The sequence below is a fragment of the Daldinia vernicosa genome (assembly GCF_022497035.1).
Source record: "Daldinia vernicosa strain CBS 139.73 unplaced genomic scaffold F5Y00scaffold_11, whole genome shotgun sequence".
Taxonomy (NCBI): Eukaryota; Fungi; Ascomycota; class Sordariomycetes; order Xylariales; family Hypoxylaceae; genus Daldinia; species Daldinia vernicosa.
In genome coordinates this window covers 815,829-833,334 of record NW_025953927.1, presented here as the reverse complement: position 1 = coordinate 833,334, position 17,506 = coordinate 815,829, and the positions used below count along the sequence as shown (strand labels likewise).

Below are 17,506 nucleotides of genomic sequence, written 5' to 3'. Positions count from 1 at the left end.
GAAATTTGGGTTTCCTAATGCCCACCTTGATCGCACCCGCAAACCACCCTACCATAATAGTATATTTTTAATTAAAAAAAAAAAAAAAACCCCCCCCCCCCCCCCCCCCCCAAACGAAATTCAAATAGACATTCGTCTTTTCATCTTCTCGTCAAGTCGTAACGCCCATTCATATTACTAGCTTATCCAGGATCTTATGTATACCGGTGCTCTTCCCCCTACCGTCGTCAAGCTCGTCTGTCATCTTTCTCGCCCTCTCAACTAAGATTGCAATTACCTTTTGAGTGTACTCGAAGGTTCCCGTAGTCTCCATGTACTTCACGGCATACCGCTTCACCTCCTCGTTTGTTGTCCTCTGCTTAAGGATGTTTAGGAGCTGGAGGTTCGACGGGTTTGCGCGTATGCTATGAATGATCAGGAACGAGAATTTTCCCTCGGTCAGATCTTCGCAGAGCCCCTTATTCTGCCCGTACTCGGGGCTCGACAAGTTCCTGTAGTCATCTTGGATCTGAAAGAGAATTCCGAGCAGATTGACTAGGGGAACGCAGTCGATAGGGGTAGCTGATTCGGCCTGCATGAGCTTGATGGCCAAACGGAAGAGCCCTCCGGTCTTGTTCCCGACCATCTCGAGATATTCTTCCTCGGTAGGGCAGGTGAGTGTGTCACGCCAGAAGAGATCTAACCCTTGACCGCGGTGGAGGTTTAGCAATTCTTCCGTATATACACTAACCGCCTTCGGGTTCTTCAGTTTCTGTAGTTCTTGCAAGGCACAGAAGTAGACATAATTGGCCGAGTTGATGGTTTGCGCCGTGCCGAAGATGTTGTGGGCAACAGGAAGACCTCTCCGTAGTAAGGAACTGTCCTCGACGTCATCGACAAGTAGGGATGCGGTGTGTAGCATACCAACAACTTTAGTAATGACGTCGAGGCTTTCTTGTGGTACTTCTAGCCACGCATTGAAGGAATTGACCATGAGAGTACGAAAGTCTTTTCCGGGATGGGCAAACAGGTAGTCGAAGGGACCCATTAGTACCTTTTCCTTTTGCTCTGTCCACGTTTTCCGCGAAGTGTAGTTCAAGTCCTCCGTCTCATAGCGCGCAGGGTCTTGAGGTCCGGTAGCATGCATGCCTGTGATAGGAACAGCAAAATTAGAGAATCCTCTTTGGTGACGGTTGTTATTCTGACTTAACCAGTCAGATTCCGGAACAGGGCGTAGAACAGATTTGACAGGCGGAAGGGGAGTAATGTATCCGGTAGAGGAAGTCCTGGGAGGGATGGCATTAGGCGATTGCAGTGACACAGAGCTGTTAGATACAGGACTGCTACTGTTGGCGTTGGCGTTGGGAACCATGGTTTCAAGTTGGAGGTTCCCGAGCTTCCCCTCTTCTTAGAAGAGAAGGTTCCTGGGTTAATAAGGGGTTTGATAAGTTTAAGTTTACTAGGTTAATAAGTTTCCCAATGACGAAGCTCCAGTGGAGTAGAAGGCGGCTGGATTTATAGTTGCCTAGCTCTTCGCCGGCGCAAACTATAAGTGGACGGGACTAACGGGAAATATGTGGGGACGTGCCGAGTGGAACGCGGCGCAGGCGCAAATCAACCCAATTAGTTTTTCTTTATTTGCCGACTTTTAGAAAACAATTATCATGTGAATGTGGGTAGTATCGAAATATATAAAAAGAGTAGAAATATGCGGAAGGCTGTCCAGGTATTGTAGGTCCCTGATCACTGATCCCTAATTATCGATAAGTCCTAGATTCGGGTGATAACCATCATAGACAGCGATCAGCAGAGTCGAGGCGCAGTGAAGGATTGCGCGGCTAGTTGAAACACATAGAGACGGCAGGCAGATATGTGACCTTTAAGTAGGAAAGTAGGATTCATAAATGAGACCTTCAGGGATAGTTGTAGGAATAATGGCAATAAAAAGACGAAAAAGAAATTTGGATTAGCTTCTTTAAGTACCGTGGTCATTCGAGGTTGAAGCTCACCGTTACTATTTTCACATGTGGTGGGATATAAGGTAACAATTAGCGTGATAAAAAAAAAAAAGGTACGGATATGGTACTTGATCATACAATTAAACCTTAATATAATAAATTAAATTTTTTAATATTTTAAATTCGTTATAATAAAAATTTATTATAAAGTAAATAATTTTATTTTAAATAAAAATTAAATATATATATATTAATTTTATTAATAAATTTTATTTATTTTATTATATAAAATATATATTAATTATTATTTATTTATTATTAAATCGATTTAATAATATTATTTATATTATTTTAATAATAATTAATATAAAAATAAAGTTTTAATTAACGTTTTAATTTTAATAAATTTAAAACTTTCGTTAATTTTATTATTATTTTTTATATTTTAATAATTAAAAGTTAAAAATTAAATATATTATAATTAAAATTTAATTAAAACATTAAAATTTATAAAAATTATATAAATTTTAAATTTTACTTTTTTTAAATAAAATTAACTTAATTAATTAAAATAATAAAATATATTATTTTTTTTATAATTTTATAAATTCCTTTTATTTTATATAATAAATTACGTAATAATAAATTAAAAAATTTAATAAATTTATTATATAAAAAAATTTATTATTTTATATATAAATTTTAAAAATTCTTAAAAAAAATTCGCTAAAGCGAGGATTTATTATGTTGTAAATTTACTATAAATAAGTCTAATTATATTTGCAAATCTCGAACAAGAGGCAACCCTATTGGCTTGCATAATAGCCTTAAGTTTACGAACAAAGCCAAGCTGCCAGGCCAGGCCAACCGATTGATTTGATTGGTTGAATCCCTAATGTGGCCGCCCTGCCTCGCCGCGCTGGGGGTCACGGGCGCTCGGCACGTGCCTCGCACCCGTGACCCCCGCGCGGCTCGGCGGGCGGCCATACAAGCCAGATAACAAGCCCCCTAGCCACACACAACCCCCCCTAGCCACGGTTCGAGTCCTCGACCTCGCATCCCTTTTTTTCTTTTACGCATTACTACGTAAGCAAAAGCGCGGCGCTATTGCCTGCTGCGTAAGCGGGGCAAGCTCCGTTGACCCCTTATTAGCGTTGTTGCGGCCGAAGGCCGAAGCCCGCAACAGCGCTAGGCTAAAAGCCCTATGGCTGATTACGTAGCTGTGGCTCATCACGTGGCTGTGGCAGGTTGTGTGGCAGTGGCTAGTCCAATCCCATTACATAAGCAGCTTTCGTCGGAATCTCGATTAAAACCCACTCTATTCCAAGATGCACCCAATCAAAATCCTGACCAAAAACCCACTTTATTGAACGAGGCACCCAATCAAATCTCGGCCAAAATCCACTTTATTTCAGGATGCACCCAATCAACACATGAAAAAATGACCAGGGCACTTCCATTTCCAGTAATTTTTGTTGACCTATTTGGGCCAAATAGGAAGGTGATGTGGGTCCCCAGCGAAAAAAAATGCGATACAATAACCCTTCGTAAACTCAGGGCATATGTCAGTCATATTTACCCCGCATCACCTGCCATCCCTAACCTCCGGTCTGGTATCGATCTTGTACCTTATCAGTTGACATGCGTCAGGCACATTAGGTACATACGGAACTCCTACACATATGTTTCCAATTGTCTTAGACTTACATCATGAATACCTCCTTGCCAGGAAATGACCAGCTTTTAATGCGTGTAATGTGTAATAGGTATATGATTTAAATGCAATCAAATTCTATCTCAATTAGATGTTGTTATGTATAAAAGGATTCTTATTGCTTCAATGCCGTTACATATTTCCTTCTGTAAGGCATGTTACATGCATGCTGATGCTATCTATGTATTGTACCTAGGTGGTAGCTAGCCCTAAGGAAGAGCGAACCCAAATGCACTTAAGACTAGGGCCGGGATGGTTGGTTAGTTGGATTTGATAGCTGGATGGCGGGATACGGTAGCTGCCGAAACTACCGCCGTTGCTGTGTTAACGATAAGCTCCCCACTTAAACACTCGGCAACCCTTGTAACTAGCACTTATCAAGTTATCATACGGTATGAAGAATCAATCACTGATCCAACAACGAATTACCAGCCTTGCATGTTGGTTCTTTTCCCTTCTTTTTTGATTTTTTTGAGGTTAGGTGATCATTCCAATGCGATGCCCCCAATAATTCTCTTCGTCCTTTTGTATTAACATTAACAATCTACCTCCGCCGTATCTGACAATCATCTTTGGCGTACTTTTTATTCTTCCTCTCCAGCCTCGATTCTTTATTTCGCATCTTTGTGTCGCATCGCATACATCATTGCCTATACCCAGTCGAATTAGCCTCGTCATCTTATCTTACCGAAAGCCACTACAGCCACCAGAAGCACAAGCAACCCTAAAAAATGGAGAACCTCCTATCCCTCGCGTTCGACAATCTCTCATCTTACGATAGCCTTAAGATCCGCAAGGGTCTACGTCAGGTCGAGGGTCTACTAGCTAATATTTGCCTGTCGCGGTCGCAGGGTAAAGAACGTCGCGGTTCTGTCATTACGCAGCAGCAAGATGAGCAGGAACCGCTTCCCCCGAAGACCCTCGATGAAATCACCGACGACCCGGCCTTTTACGAATTCTTCAAACTGCAGGAGGGATTCGAATGGAACGTCGCTATGCGCCTGGTTAACACTCTCGACCGCCTCTTAGCCAGGGGCAGCGACGGCTCTAACGACCTCCTAATCTTAAGCGCACTAGACTTGGTTCAAGGTGTCCTGTTGCTGCACCCGCCGAGCAAGGCCATCTTCTCGCGCGAGATGCATATGAACGTATGTTTAGATATCCCTGTTCTATTTTCTATTTAGCTGCCTCAATGCTAACCAATAACCCCCCGACAGCTCCTCCTCGACCTCCTCGAGCCAGACGTTTGCCCAGCAATCCAATCCGCCACCGTAGTAACCCTAGTCACCGCCCTCGTCGATGCGCCGCGCAACACGCGCACCTTCGAAGCCCTCGACGGCCTGCTAACCATAACCTCCCTCTTCCGCAACCGGTGCACGAGCCGCGACGTCAAGCTCAAACTCGTCGAGTTCTTGTACTTTTACCTCATGCCTGAGGTGCCCTCCATCCCCAGCGCCCGCGCTGCCCAGGACCTCGGTGTCCCACCCTTGCTCCAACGCAGCCCTAGTAAGCTTGCAAAGGCCTTTGCGTTTACCGGCGCGGGAAAGGGGGCAGCAGATGGTGCGCGCCCGAAGTCTGCGGAGGATGGCGAGACTAGGTCTCAAGAGGAGAAGCAGGCGCTGCTTGGTCGCCATCTGAGCAGTGTACAAGAGCTTGTGGAGGACCTACGACAGAACACACCTTTTGGGGGTGTTGTGATGTAGCGCGAACCTCGGGCCTCGTTTCAAGCTATCAGATTGCTATTACGTTGCAAAACGTTTCATTTTTAGGGAGTTAAGGAGTGATCTACTATACTAAGTTGGAGGATACTTGAGCCGGTTCTCTCCTTGCCAGGGAAATTTGGTTAGGGCAGTGGAATACATGAAAGGCAGACGATAATAATGTCTAGTGCAGTCGCACAATGTTTACGCTCGGCGTTGGGGGTAAAGGCAAGGAAGCCAAGGTGAGGCGTTTATCCGCAGACTGAAGGGCATCCAGTCGTATTCATTTAGATTAAGTTCGTATCTACTCGTTACAGTTAGGATTAGGGTAATATACCACAAACGTCCATCATATGTCATCAGTTACTCATTCATGCCCACTCTTCTCTACTTTCTGATTCGGGTCCGGCGGGGGAGGAGACTCCTGAGCTCTCTGCCGCTCTGCTTCGTCAAAAGTCATGGGTATTGGTGAGGTTACGGGGCTCCCATAAAGTTCGTACGCCTCCTGTCTCTCCTCTTTGGCCGCCGCAGCACCACTCGCAGCGGAATCATTTTCTGAAATACTGGATTCATTGTCACCCAGCTCCACCCGCGTTTCCTTCTGCGTACCAAGCTCAACAGGCCGGACGATGTCTCTCGGAGCGTCCGGGTAACGGTTGGCAGCCCTTGCGGCTTGCTCAGAGAACCCGGGATTTGACCTAGACTCGACGCCTTGAGCCCTGCTAGGCGTGCTGTTATCCTCGCGGTCCGTATAAGGTCCGGGGACGGCATCAGCTCCAAAATAGGGGTACGCAAGCCCGTCTTCGTGCAGACGCGGCCTCATACCCGTCCTACTTGACGGGCTCGTGACGTCTGACATGGCAGCACCCGGAGGGATAAAGGGTCCCGTAAGATCCGGCTCGTCGTGCCCGGACCCCACCAACGTCCCGCCGTCGCGGCGCGATTTAGCCACACGCCGGCGGTGGATCCAGAACCATGTCACACCGCCGATGATTAGCGATGCGGCTACGGCGACACCGACTCCTATGCCAACTCTGGCACCTTCCGAGAGCACCCCCTCGTTTCTAACAATGGTCAGGTTGGCTGCGCAGAGTTGTGCCGTCGACGTCGCGGAGACTAAGCTTGACGTGCAGGTGCTGCCAACATTGCAGCATCCGCCGCCGGTGGAACAGGCGATGCAGCCTGACGAGACGGGGGTGATTTGAGATTGGGACGATGTGGGCGGGTATAAACATTGGCTGTTGGAACCGCAGCTCGCCCCGAACGGGCAACACTGCCCGCCAAAGCCCACCTGGCAGAGGAAGGAAGTGCTGCTGCATGCCCGTCCGCAGCACGCAGGGGTTAGGCTAGTCTGTTCTAGAACCGTCGTCGTGGGCGACGTTGCGACCGTCGTAGTCACGGTTGCGGTGCCGTTGCAATATAATAGATCTTCAGCGCACGGCGAGCCGCACGGCGCTCCCACGCCGCAGCATTTCGGCTCCCAGTTCTGGTTCAGGAAACAGTACTGGTCGTTATCGCAACACCACGTCGCGCCTATGGGGCCGAGATCTAGACAGCTATGTTTGCCCGCCGGACATTGCGCCGCCTGGTCCTGACGCTTTGCTTTGCCGGGAAATGGCGGCAGCGCGGGGATCGCGGGCATGCCGTCTACGAATTGGCGGGGCCCGAGGCCGGGGTTGTAGACGCCGGTGGATTGAGGGAATAGAGCCGCATTGTCTAATATAGCTAAGTTCTCGTAGGCGGCCGCACTGGCGAGAGGGACGGTGGCTGCGATGAACAGCATGGCGGCGGCGGCGATGGTAGGATGAAGATGGGACGTCATTGTGTAAGATAGACGGCTGCCAGAACGACAGCTAGCCGTGTAAACCTATGGTCGGATACGCATGTAGTAAAATTGGTATATAATATAATTGTACCGATTATACACGCATGTATACGAAAAACCACCGCCTGGAGAATTCAATCGTCAAGAACGAGAAGAAGTTTAATTCAATACATTTCATGGTAATAGGTATGCACAGCAGACATGACGGACAAAGAGAAAAGTCAGCAACGATCACAACATTTTATCAATCCGAACTGGAATGTAGATAGAATACGAAAACTGAAGCTAGCCTACCTATCGGCGGCCTGCCCACACAGGCTTTGCAGATTTCTTCTCATCTGTGCGGAAGCCCATTGGGCTAGATGCGCAGTGAGATTTGAGGGGGGTTGGTGGCACCAACAGGTAAATAGTCCGTCATATACTATGTAGAGTAGGTAGAGGGACCCGGGCGAGTGAGATAGCCTGCAGGATATGGTTACATCGTATCACAATCGGGTTAGCTAACGAGCTGTGACGATGATAGTGCCTTAAGAATATGGCCAATATAGCCTTGGCGAATGGCGAAAACGACGAGTTCCGGAGTTGATGTCACTTAAGAGTTAGGTAGTTAGGGGTAGCTTTGCAATTACTGGTACATAGCCGTGGTCGATAAAGAACTTCTAAGGGCGGTCTAATGCAAGGTACCGCATAATCAGTTAAATATGTATGTACATTTAAGAGGTAGGTATTTAATAGCTGTGCATTATTCAGCTTATATATTACATATTACATAGTGGAACTTGATTAGCTCTCTTTCCCTCCCTATGTGCGACAACGGGTACGATAAAACCCGTGCGGCAACTTATATTAAAGAATCCCAAGATCATAGTTAACCTGTAGAAAGTTAACCCAGACACCCAGGTCTTAGAGGTTATTACAAAGGGAATATCTGTTTAAAAGGATAGAAAAATAAAATATTATGCCGGCAATGTTTTCTGCCTCCCCTTACGCCCCTGGACCGCAAAGTTCCAACACACTAAAAGATATCTCATACAATAGATGTATCTCCATCTCGCGTTGTCATCTTAAATTTATCCATTTCTAATAATACGATCGCACGTTGGCTTTCACCGTCCACCGCGCTACAGCTCTCCCCGTCTCTTCCGTATACTTTATTTATTCCAGTATTTCCTGTCACTTTTCCGTTCTGATTACTGTTGCTGCTCGTGCCGGCAACATTAAATCCGTTAGACGAAAACCTAATCCGCAAGATTGCTTGTAAAGCAGGGAAGCAGCCGCACCATAAGCCGATATGGCTCTCGAGGTTTGTCCAAATTCCTAGGGAGGGCAAATTATACGTTCTGTAGACCATGCGGTATTAGCCTCGAGAAATGGGGTTATGGGTTAGGGAGTACGATTCGGGGGAGGGGGGGAGGGATTGGTACGACGCACGTAGCTTTAGAAAAGTCCAGATTCGATATTATGACCACACGCACAACCCCTATAACCACCGCAGCCAACCCAACACTAAAGACCAATATAATCTGAATCATCTTCTTCGACCACAGCATGTTGGCGCATATCATCCAGATAGGTAGTATTAGGAGAATGGCGTCCATAACAACGCCCACTATGGCGTGTCCCACCATCATGCTGTTATGGACATTAGGATCGATACAATGAAGTCCTTTCGTAGTCGGAGACTTGAGGATATCCCTACACTAACACGTTAATATTTACCTAGACAAGTCTCGAAGTTTTAAACATGCGACCTACGGCATTGAGTCACACTCGAAGAGTCTGTATAAAAAAGCGCCGAGTGTTTGAGCGAGGATTAATAATGCCACGACCCATGAAATTATGGTAATATTCCCTAGACATCATAGTTTTAGTATTGAGGAGTATGTTCGTGAATCATGATTCGAATACTCACTATCTCGGATGATTCGAGGCAAAAAAGCAAGAATTGCAAGCCTCACTAGAGCAACCGTCCAAAAGTAGACCAGTGTCTGAATCGTCAACGACTAGCAATCGATCAGTATTAAGGAACATGATATGGCATGGCAGCTCTGTAAAAGCAGAAATACACACCTCGAAGAATGCAGCCACGACGTCCTCCGATGCGGTGCCTAATTGGATTTCTCTACCAAGGAACTCAGCTTCCAAGTACCATTAGCATCGCAGTCCAGTACCGTGCCATCATGTATATGTAAAAAGACGTACCTTTAATATCCATCCCACAATGCGTGACGAGCAACATCTAACCCCTACGAATTAGCAGTCGTCCCTCGAAGCCGCCCAACCGGTAGTCGTTAGCGAGTAGGTAAGACAGCAAGGCTTACATAGGCAATACCCGCGAGCGCGTCGTCGACGCCGGGGGATTTCGTGATCGATATGCGAACGTAAAGCCTGATCGCGTAGAATATAGTCGAGAACCCAATCAGCCACCCGTTGATGCCGATCTCCGTGTTGATGCCGGTCGCCGTCTGACCGTGAGGGTCCGGAACGCCTCTTGACTCCATCGTCTCGGGCCTTGGAGCGTAGGTAACAAGTGTCCTTTGCCCAGAGCCCCCTTAGAAGTGACTACATAAAAAAATAAGGCTTCTACCCCAAGCCTATGGACAAAAGCAGCTTTGTTACCGATATGTATGTATGGCTAGGATGCAAAGGCGATCCCGTCTTTCCTGTCCAGTTAACGAGGCTTGCGTTACGCCTAAATACGGCTACGGCTCGCCTTGGATGGAGCATTTCAAGGGGTCGACTAATTCCGTTTGCTAGTTTCGTTTTGTTTGTTGGTGATAAGATGTGCGGGAGTTCTTAGGTGCCGCCTAGCCCGCTGTCGTTATGTCCGAGAAAGCCGACCCGCCGCCTTGGTACGGGGTGTCTGTGTGTGGAACACCACGAGGCGTGCTAGGTTCGGATCGACACGGCGTCCTCGTGGTAGTGGTACCTAGGTGGATCGAGGGTCCTAGCATTCGGAAGGGAGAATTTGCTTTTTTGCCAGGGGCGACGTGCGTTAGTTGAAGCTAGTCTGTCTATCACAAAGGGGCCCTTCAAGCTGTCACAGGGAATTTCGCGGCGCTTTATCCTTCGGCGTTTAAGGGTCTGAAACCTCGGCCTTGAAGTGTATCTATATGTTGCTTTATTGCTACCATCTCGTACTATAGGTCTTTGACTTATTAGGTTAAGTTCGGGATATCAAAGTTTTTGGTGAAGACTAATACACATATGCCGCGTAGGCAGAGTTGTGTCGATATAAGCTATGAAAACATGAGATCCGGTAAGGTCTTATCCGTAGAATCGTACATATTTTGATTATTCGTCGCTAGTTAGTTTTTTAGCTAGTGCTTGGGATTGTTCGGCCAGATATCCCTTGCGTTACTGCATAGCATATCTCTAGTAGGTCAGTGCAAAGCAACGGACACCCGCGGGGTGATTTATGCGGTTAGTCTAAATGTGATGGTTTATATAGGGTGGCTTTGTTTTCTAATTCCCAAGAGTCCGGGTGCTCATTATTCCCAAATTATCCACCTGCAGATCGTATCACCATGCCGGTCCCTACTTCGTTCGTTTCTATCTTTTTTATGATCATAAATATGGCCTTAGGCCGAATACGATCGGGAAGATCTGAAGAATCGTGCGGGGCATCTTATGTTCGGAACGAATGGTCTGTCCAGTCGTCCACTGTCTTCGCTGATTGTGGCGGGGCGAACATACTAGCAGATTACCGGCTAACTGGGTGGCAATCTAAAAGGAGAACACTATCGAAAGACCAGAGGCTAGACTTCATATCGGCTGTAAGATGCCTTCAGTCTAAATCGGGGAAGACATCTGGCACGTTCGCTGGGGTTAAATCTCGATACGATGACTTCGTAGCATTGCATATTACCCAAGCAGACAACGTCCATTGGGTCGTGAGTCCTCGTCTCAATTATCATGTTTAAAGCCGGGCATTAATAGACTTTAAGGGACATTTCTTGCCGTAGGGTTTATTGCCTTCCTATGACGGCTCCGATGTATCATTAACACAATCAGCTGGCACCGATACTTCTTATGGCTATTTGAACAAGCTCTTCGAAACGAGTGTTCATATGACGGATCTGTACCGTAGGTATTTCCCTATCAGATGGATTGAATATGGGCTTGTTAACTTGTGAAGATATTGGGGTCTGTGCCATAAATCTTCACCGTATAGGAAGAGAGATGGCTGATGAATAAGACCAATAGATTGGACACAAGATGCCGTTGACGAGGCATCACTCTTAGGCTCGCCGATTTTCGACCCAAAATATGGATTTGGAGGTAAAAGACGAAGCCTCAAAGTCCCTTGGAGAAGCTATGCTGAGCGAACATAAGGTAACGGCGATTACATAGAGGACATTAGCAATTTCCCGGACGAATGGGTAACAGACATAGATATACCTGGAAGGACAGGAGGCGGTGAGTAATTTCGTCTTTGAGCATACACACATCTTTATAGCAGTTGATTTAATAGACTAATTCAAGGATGTCTTCCGAATGGGCCGTTTGCCGAAACCAACGCGTCGATGGGACCTGGGAGGCATACCGAGTACACCCCTCATTGTATTCGACGAGACTTTAGCCCTTGGCTGATGCTGCGAACACTAAACACTAGCACGATCAATTTCGTCTTAAACGCCAGTAGCTATTTTGAGTTCGAACACCGGATCGAGGGTCTCACCCTTGGCATTGAGGGAGTGTCGGTCCACAGTGGTGGACATCTAGGTATCGGGGGAATGATTGGCGACGTAAGAAAGCCATTATCATTATCAATATCTCTCTTCATACGACTTATCATATATTACTTAGATGGCGAACACTTGGTCCTCGACGGTCGATCCGGTCTTTTGGGTTCATCATTGTGCCATAGATCATCTATGGGATACCTGGCAGCGAGAAGGTATGCATCACTCGGATTGAATGTCCTTGTTGCTAATTTAAGGAGTAGACTGGAAATCTAGGAGGTCGGATATAGGGGGTCCTGATACACAATGGGCATATCCGTACAACTATTATGGCGACAAGCCTTATACGAACGTCACCCTGGACTTTGCAATGGATTTGGGTGACATAGGAGGAATGGTGAAAATTCGCGAAGTCATGGACGTACATGATAGTCCATTATGTTTTGCATACTCGTGAGCATAGGAAGTTGGTGGTCTAGAATAAGGCGAGGAAGAGCACCCTTCACGATTGACTCTCATGAAGACGAAGAGTCTTCGTTTGGGAAAAGAAAATCTGGGCCGGTAAAGATATTTCTGATTTGAGGTTTCCAATTGGAATCTAATGTGTTGTTGGCGTATGTGCAAACTAGATAGACGATGATAGTAGCATGAAGGAAATAGTTAAGCGGTCAAGCTGTTCTTAGACCGCAGCCGGTAGTCCACTGGAAAAGGCCGCTTCTTCATCCCACCACTTGAGGAATTCTTGCATTTTCTCGGTTTTTGCTTTGGCAAGTTCTCGTCCAACATCCGTCTTCATCATGCTTTCGAGTTTTAGTAGCTTGTCGTGGAAATGCTGGATGGAATCTGCCATGGATGCTTTAGTCCGAGCACCTGTAAACGTAAAGACTCTTCCGATCCCAATAGCCCCGATGGCATCGAGTCGATCAGCGTCCTGAACAACTGCTAGTTCAGGGTGAGACTTGACGAGATCCTGGACGCGAGCTGGATCTTTGATCTCGCTCGAATAGCTAACGCCTAAACAGACCGTCTGAACTCGGTTCGCAAGTTGCTCCGCTGCACCTAGAGATAGAAGGAGCTCATATACCAGGGTTGAAGCATCTTCGCCCGGCTTTAGATATTTCTTGTCTCCTACATCGTGCAGAAGGGCGCTTAAGATGACAACTTGCGGATCTCGCGTAGTGCTACCGGGGGAGTGATCATGGATGAATTTGGCAAGTCCTACAACACGTTTGATGTGGTTGAAATCATGAGAGCCGTCGTAATTCGACATGTAGGACCTGACGTACTCAGTGACCGAGGTGACGAGGCCTTCTTCTACGGAATGTCCCGTCGCAACCATGATGACGTTCTATCGGGACGCCCGGTTAATGCGCTTCGACTTGTTAGCCTATGTCGATACGCGCTTGTTGATACCCTACGTACATATTCTTCATCCACGGGACAGTTCCAAGGTTTACTATGTACAGTCGAGATCGTCTGCTCATAACATTTGGATGAATTTACAAGGACTAATAAGCGCCAGAACCGCGCTAGAGACTGCAACCAGGAACCGACCCGCGCAAGACTTGTTAGCCGAGTTAGCGAACTTCCTAAGAGAGGAATAAACTACCATTAGTGTCCACCCTTGCTTTGAAAGGAAGGGCGGGAACCGATGGCAGGATGGGTAGTGGAAAGTTCCAATCTAGGGACGATCTCGGTGGAGAGCCGGCTCGTGTGGACGTGGGTTCGGTGATGGGTCTCAAAGAGGAATCAAGAATTCTTCCAGGTTCTTCATGGTGGTTTTTAGTGCGTGATCACCAAACTTGCATTTGCGATTTTGTTGCTTTGCATCGACGCGCTGTGCCAAGGGGGAGTCATGTGATTAAGGTTGATCATTCGGGCCATTCAGAGGTTAGGACGTCCCATGTCAGTTATTGCATACCTTGGTTATGCATAACGCTAATGTATGCACTATGGTATTAAGCGCTATCCGGGATTTTCCCGGCCGCGGATCCATCTTTTTCCTCCACTTTACTATGTACCTATGTACTGTACTTTGACCAGGTTCAACTTGAAATTCCTATTTTTCGATTTCCCCCCTCTTTCTGCCCTTCTGCAGTAGGGCTGTCAGCATACATGGAGCCATCATCCCACCAAGATAATAATATTGATAAACAAGTCCGAGATGGACCGTTGCTTCGGACTTTCACGGCCGCACGGTGGATTTTCTTTGTCATTTATCCCGCCTACCCGCCGGAGCTAGTAGTGACATGACCTGCATGAAGTTCAACCTGGACTCCGTTGCCGTCGCCCGGCTAAGCAGCAACGTAGCGATAGCTAACCGAACTATTTGATATCCGCTAGAGCTTGTTGAAGTTCTAGACTTACTACCTAAATCCTTCCCGAAAGACAGGGTATCATGGAGAAGTGCACTTACCTATCGATCCTTCTTGCACATCCGTCATCGCTTTGGAGGTGATGGAAGTGATGGAATCCGTTCTCTTTTCCCTAGCGGGTGATCATCCTGTCATCCCAGTCGTGGCCTCTATCTAGTTGTGATATGCCTTACCTAAGTACTTCATATTATATTCGATATTATATTGCCAATTCGAATATTACCTTGTCGAATTTCTAGATCAACAATCCACCTCTTTGAATGGCCGCTGTCAATTAGCGAAGCTAACCTAAGCTTAGTAGGTGGAATTGCATCACCTCACCAATGAGGCCTTCATGACGGCCTGCAGATGAGAGTGCAGGAAAATCCACGCATTCGTTTACATGGACCACATGGATCTAACCATGCTGGTTTGTTGAGTCCGAAGTTGGCTTCTTGAATAAACAGGAAGAATATCTCGATGGAGAAGAGCTTTCTTCCTCTCTGATTCGTCTGCTGCAACACCTCGATGTGTGATATGTGACTGGCGAAAACTGGTATTGGCTGCCGGCATGTCGCCATCGGCCAATCATTACAGGGGTTTAGACGCCCACTCGCCTTTTCCCGACTAGCTTGGCCCTGTTTCCCGTCCAGTTTCTATTTATTCTTCAAAATCGGTACCCTTGTACTTACGCTTCTATCAGTCCCTCCACTCTGGGTTAACCGCCAACCCATGCAGTCCGGCACACATCATCTTCGTTGCACCGAAGACTGGAATGGTTTAGGGCGGGAGATGAATGCTCAAGTGACATTATGTCGAATTAGATGTGTGCTACCGGCCAAACAGAACCTACGATCCCATCCCTGATGCTGATGGGCGGCCCCGCACATCCAGCTGCCGTGGGCGGCGTCTTGTCCGCACCGCAGACAGGGAAACAAACCAAACGTGTTAGTCTCGATATTAAGTCGCACCCTTAGCTTCTCTATACGGCCGCCGCCACTCATATAATACGACACAGCCTGCCTCTGTCGTTTTCCTTTTCTTCTCTTTCTTCTTCAGCAAGCACTCAAACACCAAAAGCTAGTTTCTAGTTTCTTCTAATCCTTTTTTTTTCTTTTTACCATTCTTAATACACAAGAGCTGTGCTCTTACAACTTAATACCTACCTAAAACGAGAAAATCTATACACAACAGTAGTTGCCGGTCAACTATACCCCTAATTCACTACCGCTAAACCCCCTAATAGAACGAGAAACTAGCTTTTCCTTGCTCAGAAAGCCCCTTGAAATTTTTTTTAAAAACGACAATTTTTGCAATAGCATATTAATCACAATGTCGACCATCCAACTGTCATTCTCTCTTCGCGTTTCTTCTGGCATCAAGTCCGTCCACCTGCTCGGTTCTTGGGACAACTACGTTGGCCAGATCCCCCTCTCCAAGGACAAGACCTCCAGCAAATCAGGTTCGTGGAAGGGTACTTTCCGATTTCAGGGCAATCTCGAGGCTGGCCAGCGATACTGGTACTACTACATCATCGATGGATACCATGTCTCGCACAACCCCAGTGAGCCGTCGACCGTCGAGCCCACTACCGGCCGAGAATTAAACATCCTTGACGTGCCCAAGGACAAGTCCGGCAAGTCTTCATCAAAGTCCCACAGCTCCAGCAAGAGCTCGTCTAAGCACACATCATCTTCGTCGTCATCCAAGGATAAGCACCGGTCTTCCAAGCGCCCTTCTTCCCTTGACATTCCTAAGGGCCGACCTCTCTCCGTCTCGCAGATCGTGGCTCCCAAGCCCATGTCTCCCCACGCAACCCGTCACATCCTAGATGCTGACTACTGCGACGACGAGACCATCGAGGAACTTACCGCACGCTTCGGTAGCGCCGGTTTCGACGAGGAGGATATCGTCACAGACTTCTCCAGCTCTCCCGTTTCCTCATCCGGTTCCAGCCTGTCATACCGCTCGGACAGCTCATCGCCAAGCTCATCGCTTTCCGGTTACAGCACACCCGCCTCAGACTGCAGCAACTGCACTTGCGAACGATACGGTATTACTCGCAAGGGCGACCGCGTCAAGATCGACTGTGGCGGTACCCGATGCGGCTTCAGTGACGACGACTCCTCCTCTTGCTCCAGCGGTGATGAAGAAAACTACATCCCGCGCAACTCCCGCCGAAACGGCATTGTGGTACGCGCGTGAAGACTTGCACCCCTTGGGGGGTCCCACCAAGCAGCACATAATAATACGCCAGAAGGCCGAAGATACGAGATATCGAGGCTGTTCGTTCATTAACGGGCATAGAGCGGCAAATTTTCTCTTCGCTCTGCTCGTCCAGTTGTTCCATTGCATCAGCACGGGTTTTTTTGCGGCAGACCCGGTCATAAGCTGGTTCTTATTGATCAAGTCCTGCCGCACCCGATGCGCCCACCCATCAGGGTCGATGCTACGGCCCCCACGATTGAGACCGTCGAGAGACGAAATCCGATCGTGCGATCGTTTCGTATGTTTCCGACAACATATTTGAAGCAGTAGTTTCTCCCCCGAGACTAGCCTGCTCTAGCGAAACACAGCGAGACCGTCTGCCGGGGAGCTGAACGGCGACGGCTTTTGGGGATGTTAAAAGAAGAATTAAATGGAGTGGTCTCGGATTCGGCCCAATATGAAGGTCTGGGCAAGCCACACTGTAAATAATCATTCCTCTGCCTTTAAAAAGGAGAGACCTACGGATGGATTGGGAAGGCAGAATTTTGTCAACTATAGCTGCCACCGCAAGGTGGATAGAGGACTATTGAATCTATCCATCAAACTTGAAACTACTTCTTATGAATCGCGACATTGCGATTGTGACTGTATTAATTGCCTGGATGGCTAATAAGCCTGTAAAGGTCATTCCTTATAAGCTAATGTGCTGGCTATCTTAGGGCTGTGGAATAGTTCTACGTGGGCGTCATGGAATATTGAAATATTAAGGCTATGTTAGCATGAGGTCAACGGTGGCATGAGGAACCCTCCACTTTAGAGTAGAACGGTAGCTGATGGTAGAATAATACGTCGTCATGATTAAAGAGTTGTTACTTCTCGAAAGGGAAAGGGATGGCAAAGTTAAGCTAACTCGTGGATAATGAGAATGGGCGACTAAACGCATATGAGGGTATGACAATAGGAACAAGCCACTTTGTGTAGGAAGGTAAACAGGGGCCAAAATATAACTCGTAGCCTGGAACAATGCGATTCAAGGCAGAGAACTTCTTTATGGACTACGAATACTTAAGCATGTAGGCAACG

General features: G+C 47.2%; 7 protein-coding genes across 7 annotated transcripts; 3 read left to right on the top strand and 4 right to left on the bottom strand.

Annotated features, from left to right (window-relative positions):
• Window positions 1–133: 133 nt before the first annotated feature.
• On the bottom strand, window positions 134–2,020 carry F5Y00DRAFT_231019 (isoprenoid synthase domain-containing protein). Its single transcript, XM_048006978.1, has one exon. It carries the CDS (start codon window positions 1,349–1,351, stop codon window positions 170–172), a length of 1,182 nt encoding a protein of 393 aa, XP_047867291.1. The 5' UTR covers window positions 1,352–2,020; the 3' UTR covers window positions 134–169.
• Window positions 2,021–4,284: 2,264 nt separating this feature from the next.
• On the top strand, window positions 4,285–5,536 carry F5Y00DRAFT_20569 (cell division control 14, SIN component). The gene is made up of 2 exons (XM_048005431.1): window positions 4,285–4,799; window positions 4,869–5,536. The coding sequence occupies exons 1-2, from the start codon at window positions 4,383–4,385 to the stop codon at window positions 5,352–5,354; spliced, it is 903 nt and encodes a 300-aa protein (XP_047867290.1). The 5' UTR covers window positions 4,285–4,382; the 3' UTR covers window positions 5,355–5,536.
• F5Y00DRAFT_20565 (uncharacterized protein) lies at window positions 5,502–7,510 on the bottom strand. Its single transcript, XM_048005429.1, has 2 exons — window positions 7,471–7,510; window positions 5,502–7,386 (listed from the first exon to the last, which is right to left on the bottom strand). The coding sequence occupies exon 2, from the start codon at window positions 7,171–7,173 to the stop codon at window positions 5,719–5,721; it is 1,455 nt and encodes a 484-aa protein (XP_047867289.1). The 5' UTR covers window positions 7,174–7,386; window positions 7,471–7,510; the 3' UTR covers window positions 5,502–5,718.
• A 385-nt stretch (window positions 7,511–7,895) lies between these two features.
• On the bottom strand, window positions 7,896–10,162 carry F5Y00DRAFT_20308 (uncharacterized protein). Its single transcript, XM_048005388.1, has 7 exons — window positions 9,498–10,162; window positions 9,379–9,415; window positions 9,247–9,314; window positions 9,089–9,179; window positions 8,932–9,028; window positions 8,608–8,871; window positions 7,896–8,516 (listed from the first exon to the last, which is right to left on the bottom strand). The coding sequence occupies exons 1-7, from the start codon at window positions 9,675–9,677 to the stop codon at window positions 8,204–8,206; spliced, it is 1,050 nt and encodes a 349-aa protein (XP_047867288.1). The 5' UTR covers window positions 9,678–10,162; the 3' UTR covers window positions 7,896–8,203.
• Window positions 10,163–10,703: 541 nt separating this feature from the next.
• Window positions 10,704–12,460, top strand: F5Y00DRAFT_267959 (uncharacterized protein; the record flags this gene model as incomplete). The annotated part of the gene is made up of 7 exons (XM_048012164.1): window positions 10,704–11,069; window positions 11,142–11,262; window positions 11,383–11,457; window positions 11,512–11,595; window positions 11,662–11,924; window positions 11,986–12,076; window positions 12,125–12,460. 7 exons carry the CDS (start codon window positions 10,704–10,706, stop codon window positions 12,316–12,318), a joined length of 1,194 nt encoding a protein of 397 aa, XP_047867287.1. The 3' UTR covers window positions 12,319–12,460.
• On the bottom strand, window positions 12,415–13,274 carry F5Y00DRAFT_20314 (uncharacterized protein). The gene has a single exon (XM_048005392.1). It carries the CDS (start codon window positions 13,198–13,200, stop codon window positions 12,541–12,543), a length of 660 nt encoding a protein of 219 aa, XP_047867286.1. The 5' UTR covers window positions 13,201–13,274; the 3' UTR covers window positions 12,415–12,540.
• A 2,006-nt stretch (window positions 13,275–15,280) lies between these two features.
• Window positions 15,281–17,034, top strand: F5Y00DRAFT_230990 (uncharacterized protein). Its single transcript, XM_048006977.1, has one exon. It carries the CDS (start codon window positions 15,548–15,550, stop codon window positions 16,418–16,420), a length of 873 nt encoding a protein of 290 aa, XP_047867285.1. The 5' UTR covers window positions 15,281–15,547; the 3' UTR covers window positions 16,421–17,034.
• The last annotated feature ends 472 nt before the right edge of the window (window positions 17,035–17,506 follow it).

Excerpts from the sequence above, each read along its gene's own strand:
- F5Y00DRAFT_231019 (XM_048006978.1), bottom strand. The coding sequence starts at position 1,351 with ATGGTTCCCAACGCCAACGCCAACAGTAGCAGTCCTGTATCTAACAGC.
- F5Y00DRAFT_20569 (XM_048005431.1), top strand. The coding sequence starts at position 4,383 with ATGGAGAACCTCCTATCCCTCGCGTTCGACAATCTCTCATCTTACGAT. Across the intron at positions 4,800-4,868 it reads CGCGCGAGATGCATATGAAC|CTCCTCCTCGACCTCCTCGA; the intron begins GTATGTTTAGAT and ends ACCCCCCGACAG.
- F5Y00DRAFT_20565 (XM_048005429.1), bottom strand. The coding sequence starts at position 7,173 with ATGACGTCCCATCTTCATCCTACCATCGCCGCCGCCGCCATGCTGTTC.
- F5Y00DRAFT_20308 (XM_048005388.1), bottom strand. The coding sequence starts at position 9,677 with ATGGAGTCAAGAGGCGTTCCGGACCCTCACGGTCAGACGGCGACCGGC. Across the intron at positions 9,029-9,088 it reads GCCTCGAATCATCCGAGATA|GGAATATTACCATAATTTCA; the intron begins GTGAGTATTCGA and ends TATGATGTCTAG. Across the intron at positions 8,517-8,607 it reads CTGGACTTTTCTAAAGCTAC|AACGTATAATTTGCCCTCCC; the intron begins GTGCGTCGTACC and ends CATGGTCTACAG.
- F5Y00DRAFT_20314 (XM_048005392.1), bottom strand. The coding sequence starts at position 13,200 with ATGGTTGCGACGGGACATTCCGTAGAAGAAGGCCTCGTCACCTCGGTC.
- F5Y00DRAFT_230990 (XM_048006977.1), top strand. The coding sequence starts at position 15,548 with ATGTCGACCATCCAACTGTCATTCTCTCTTCGCGTTTCTTCTGGCATC.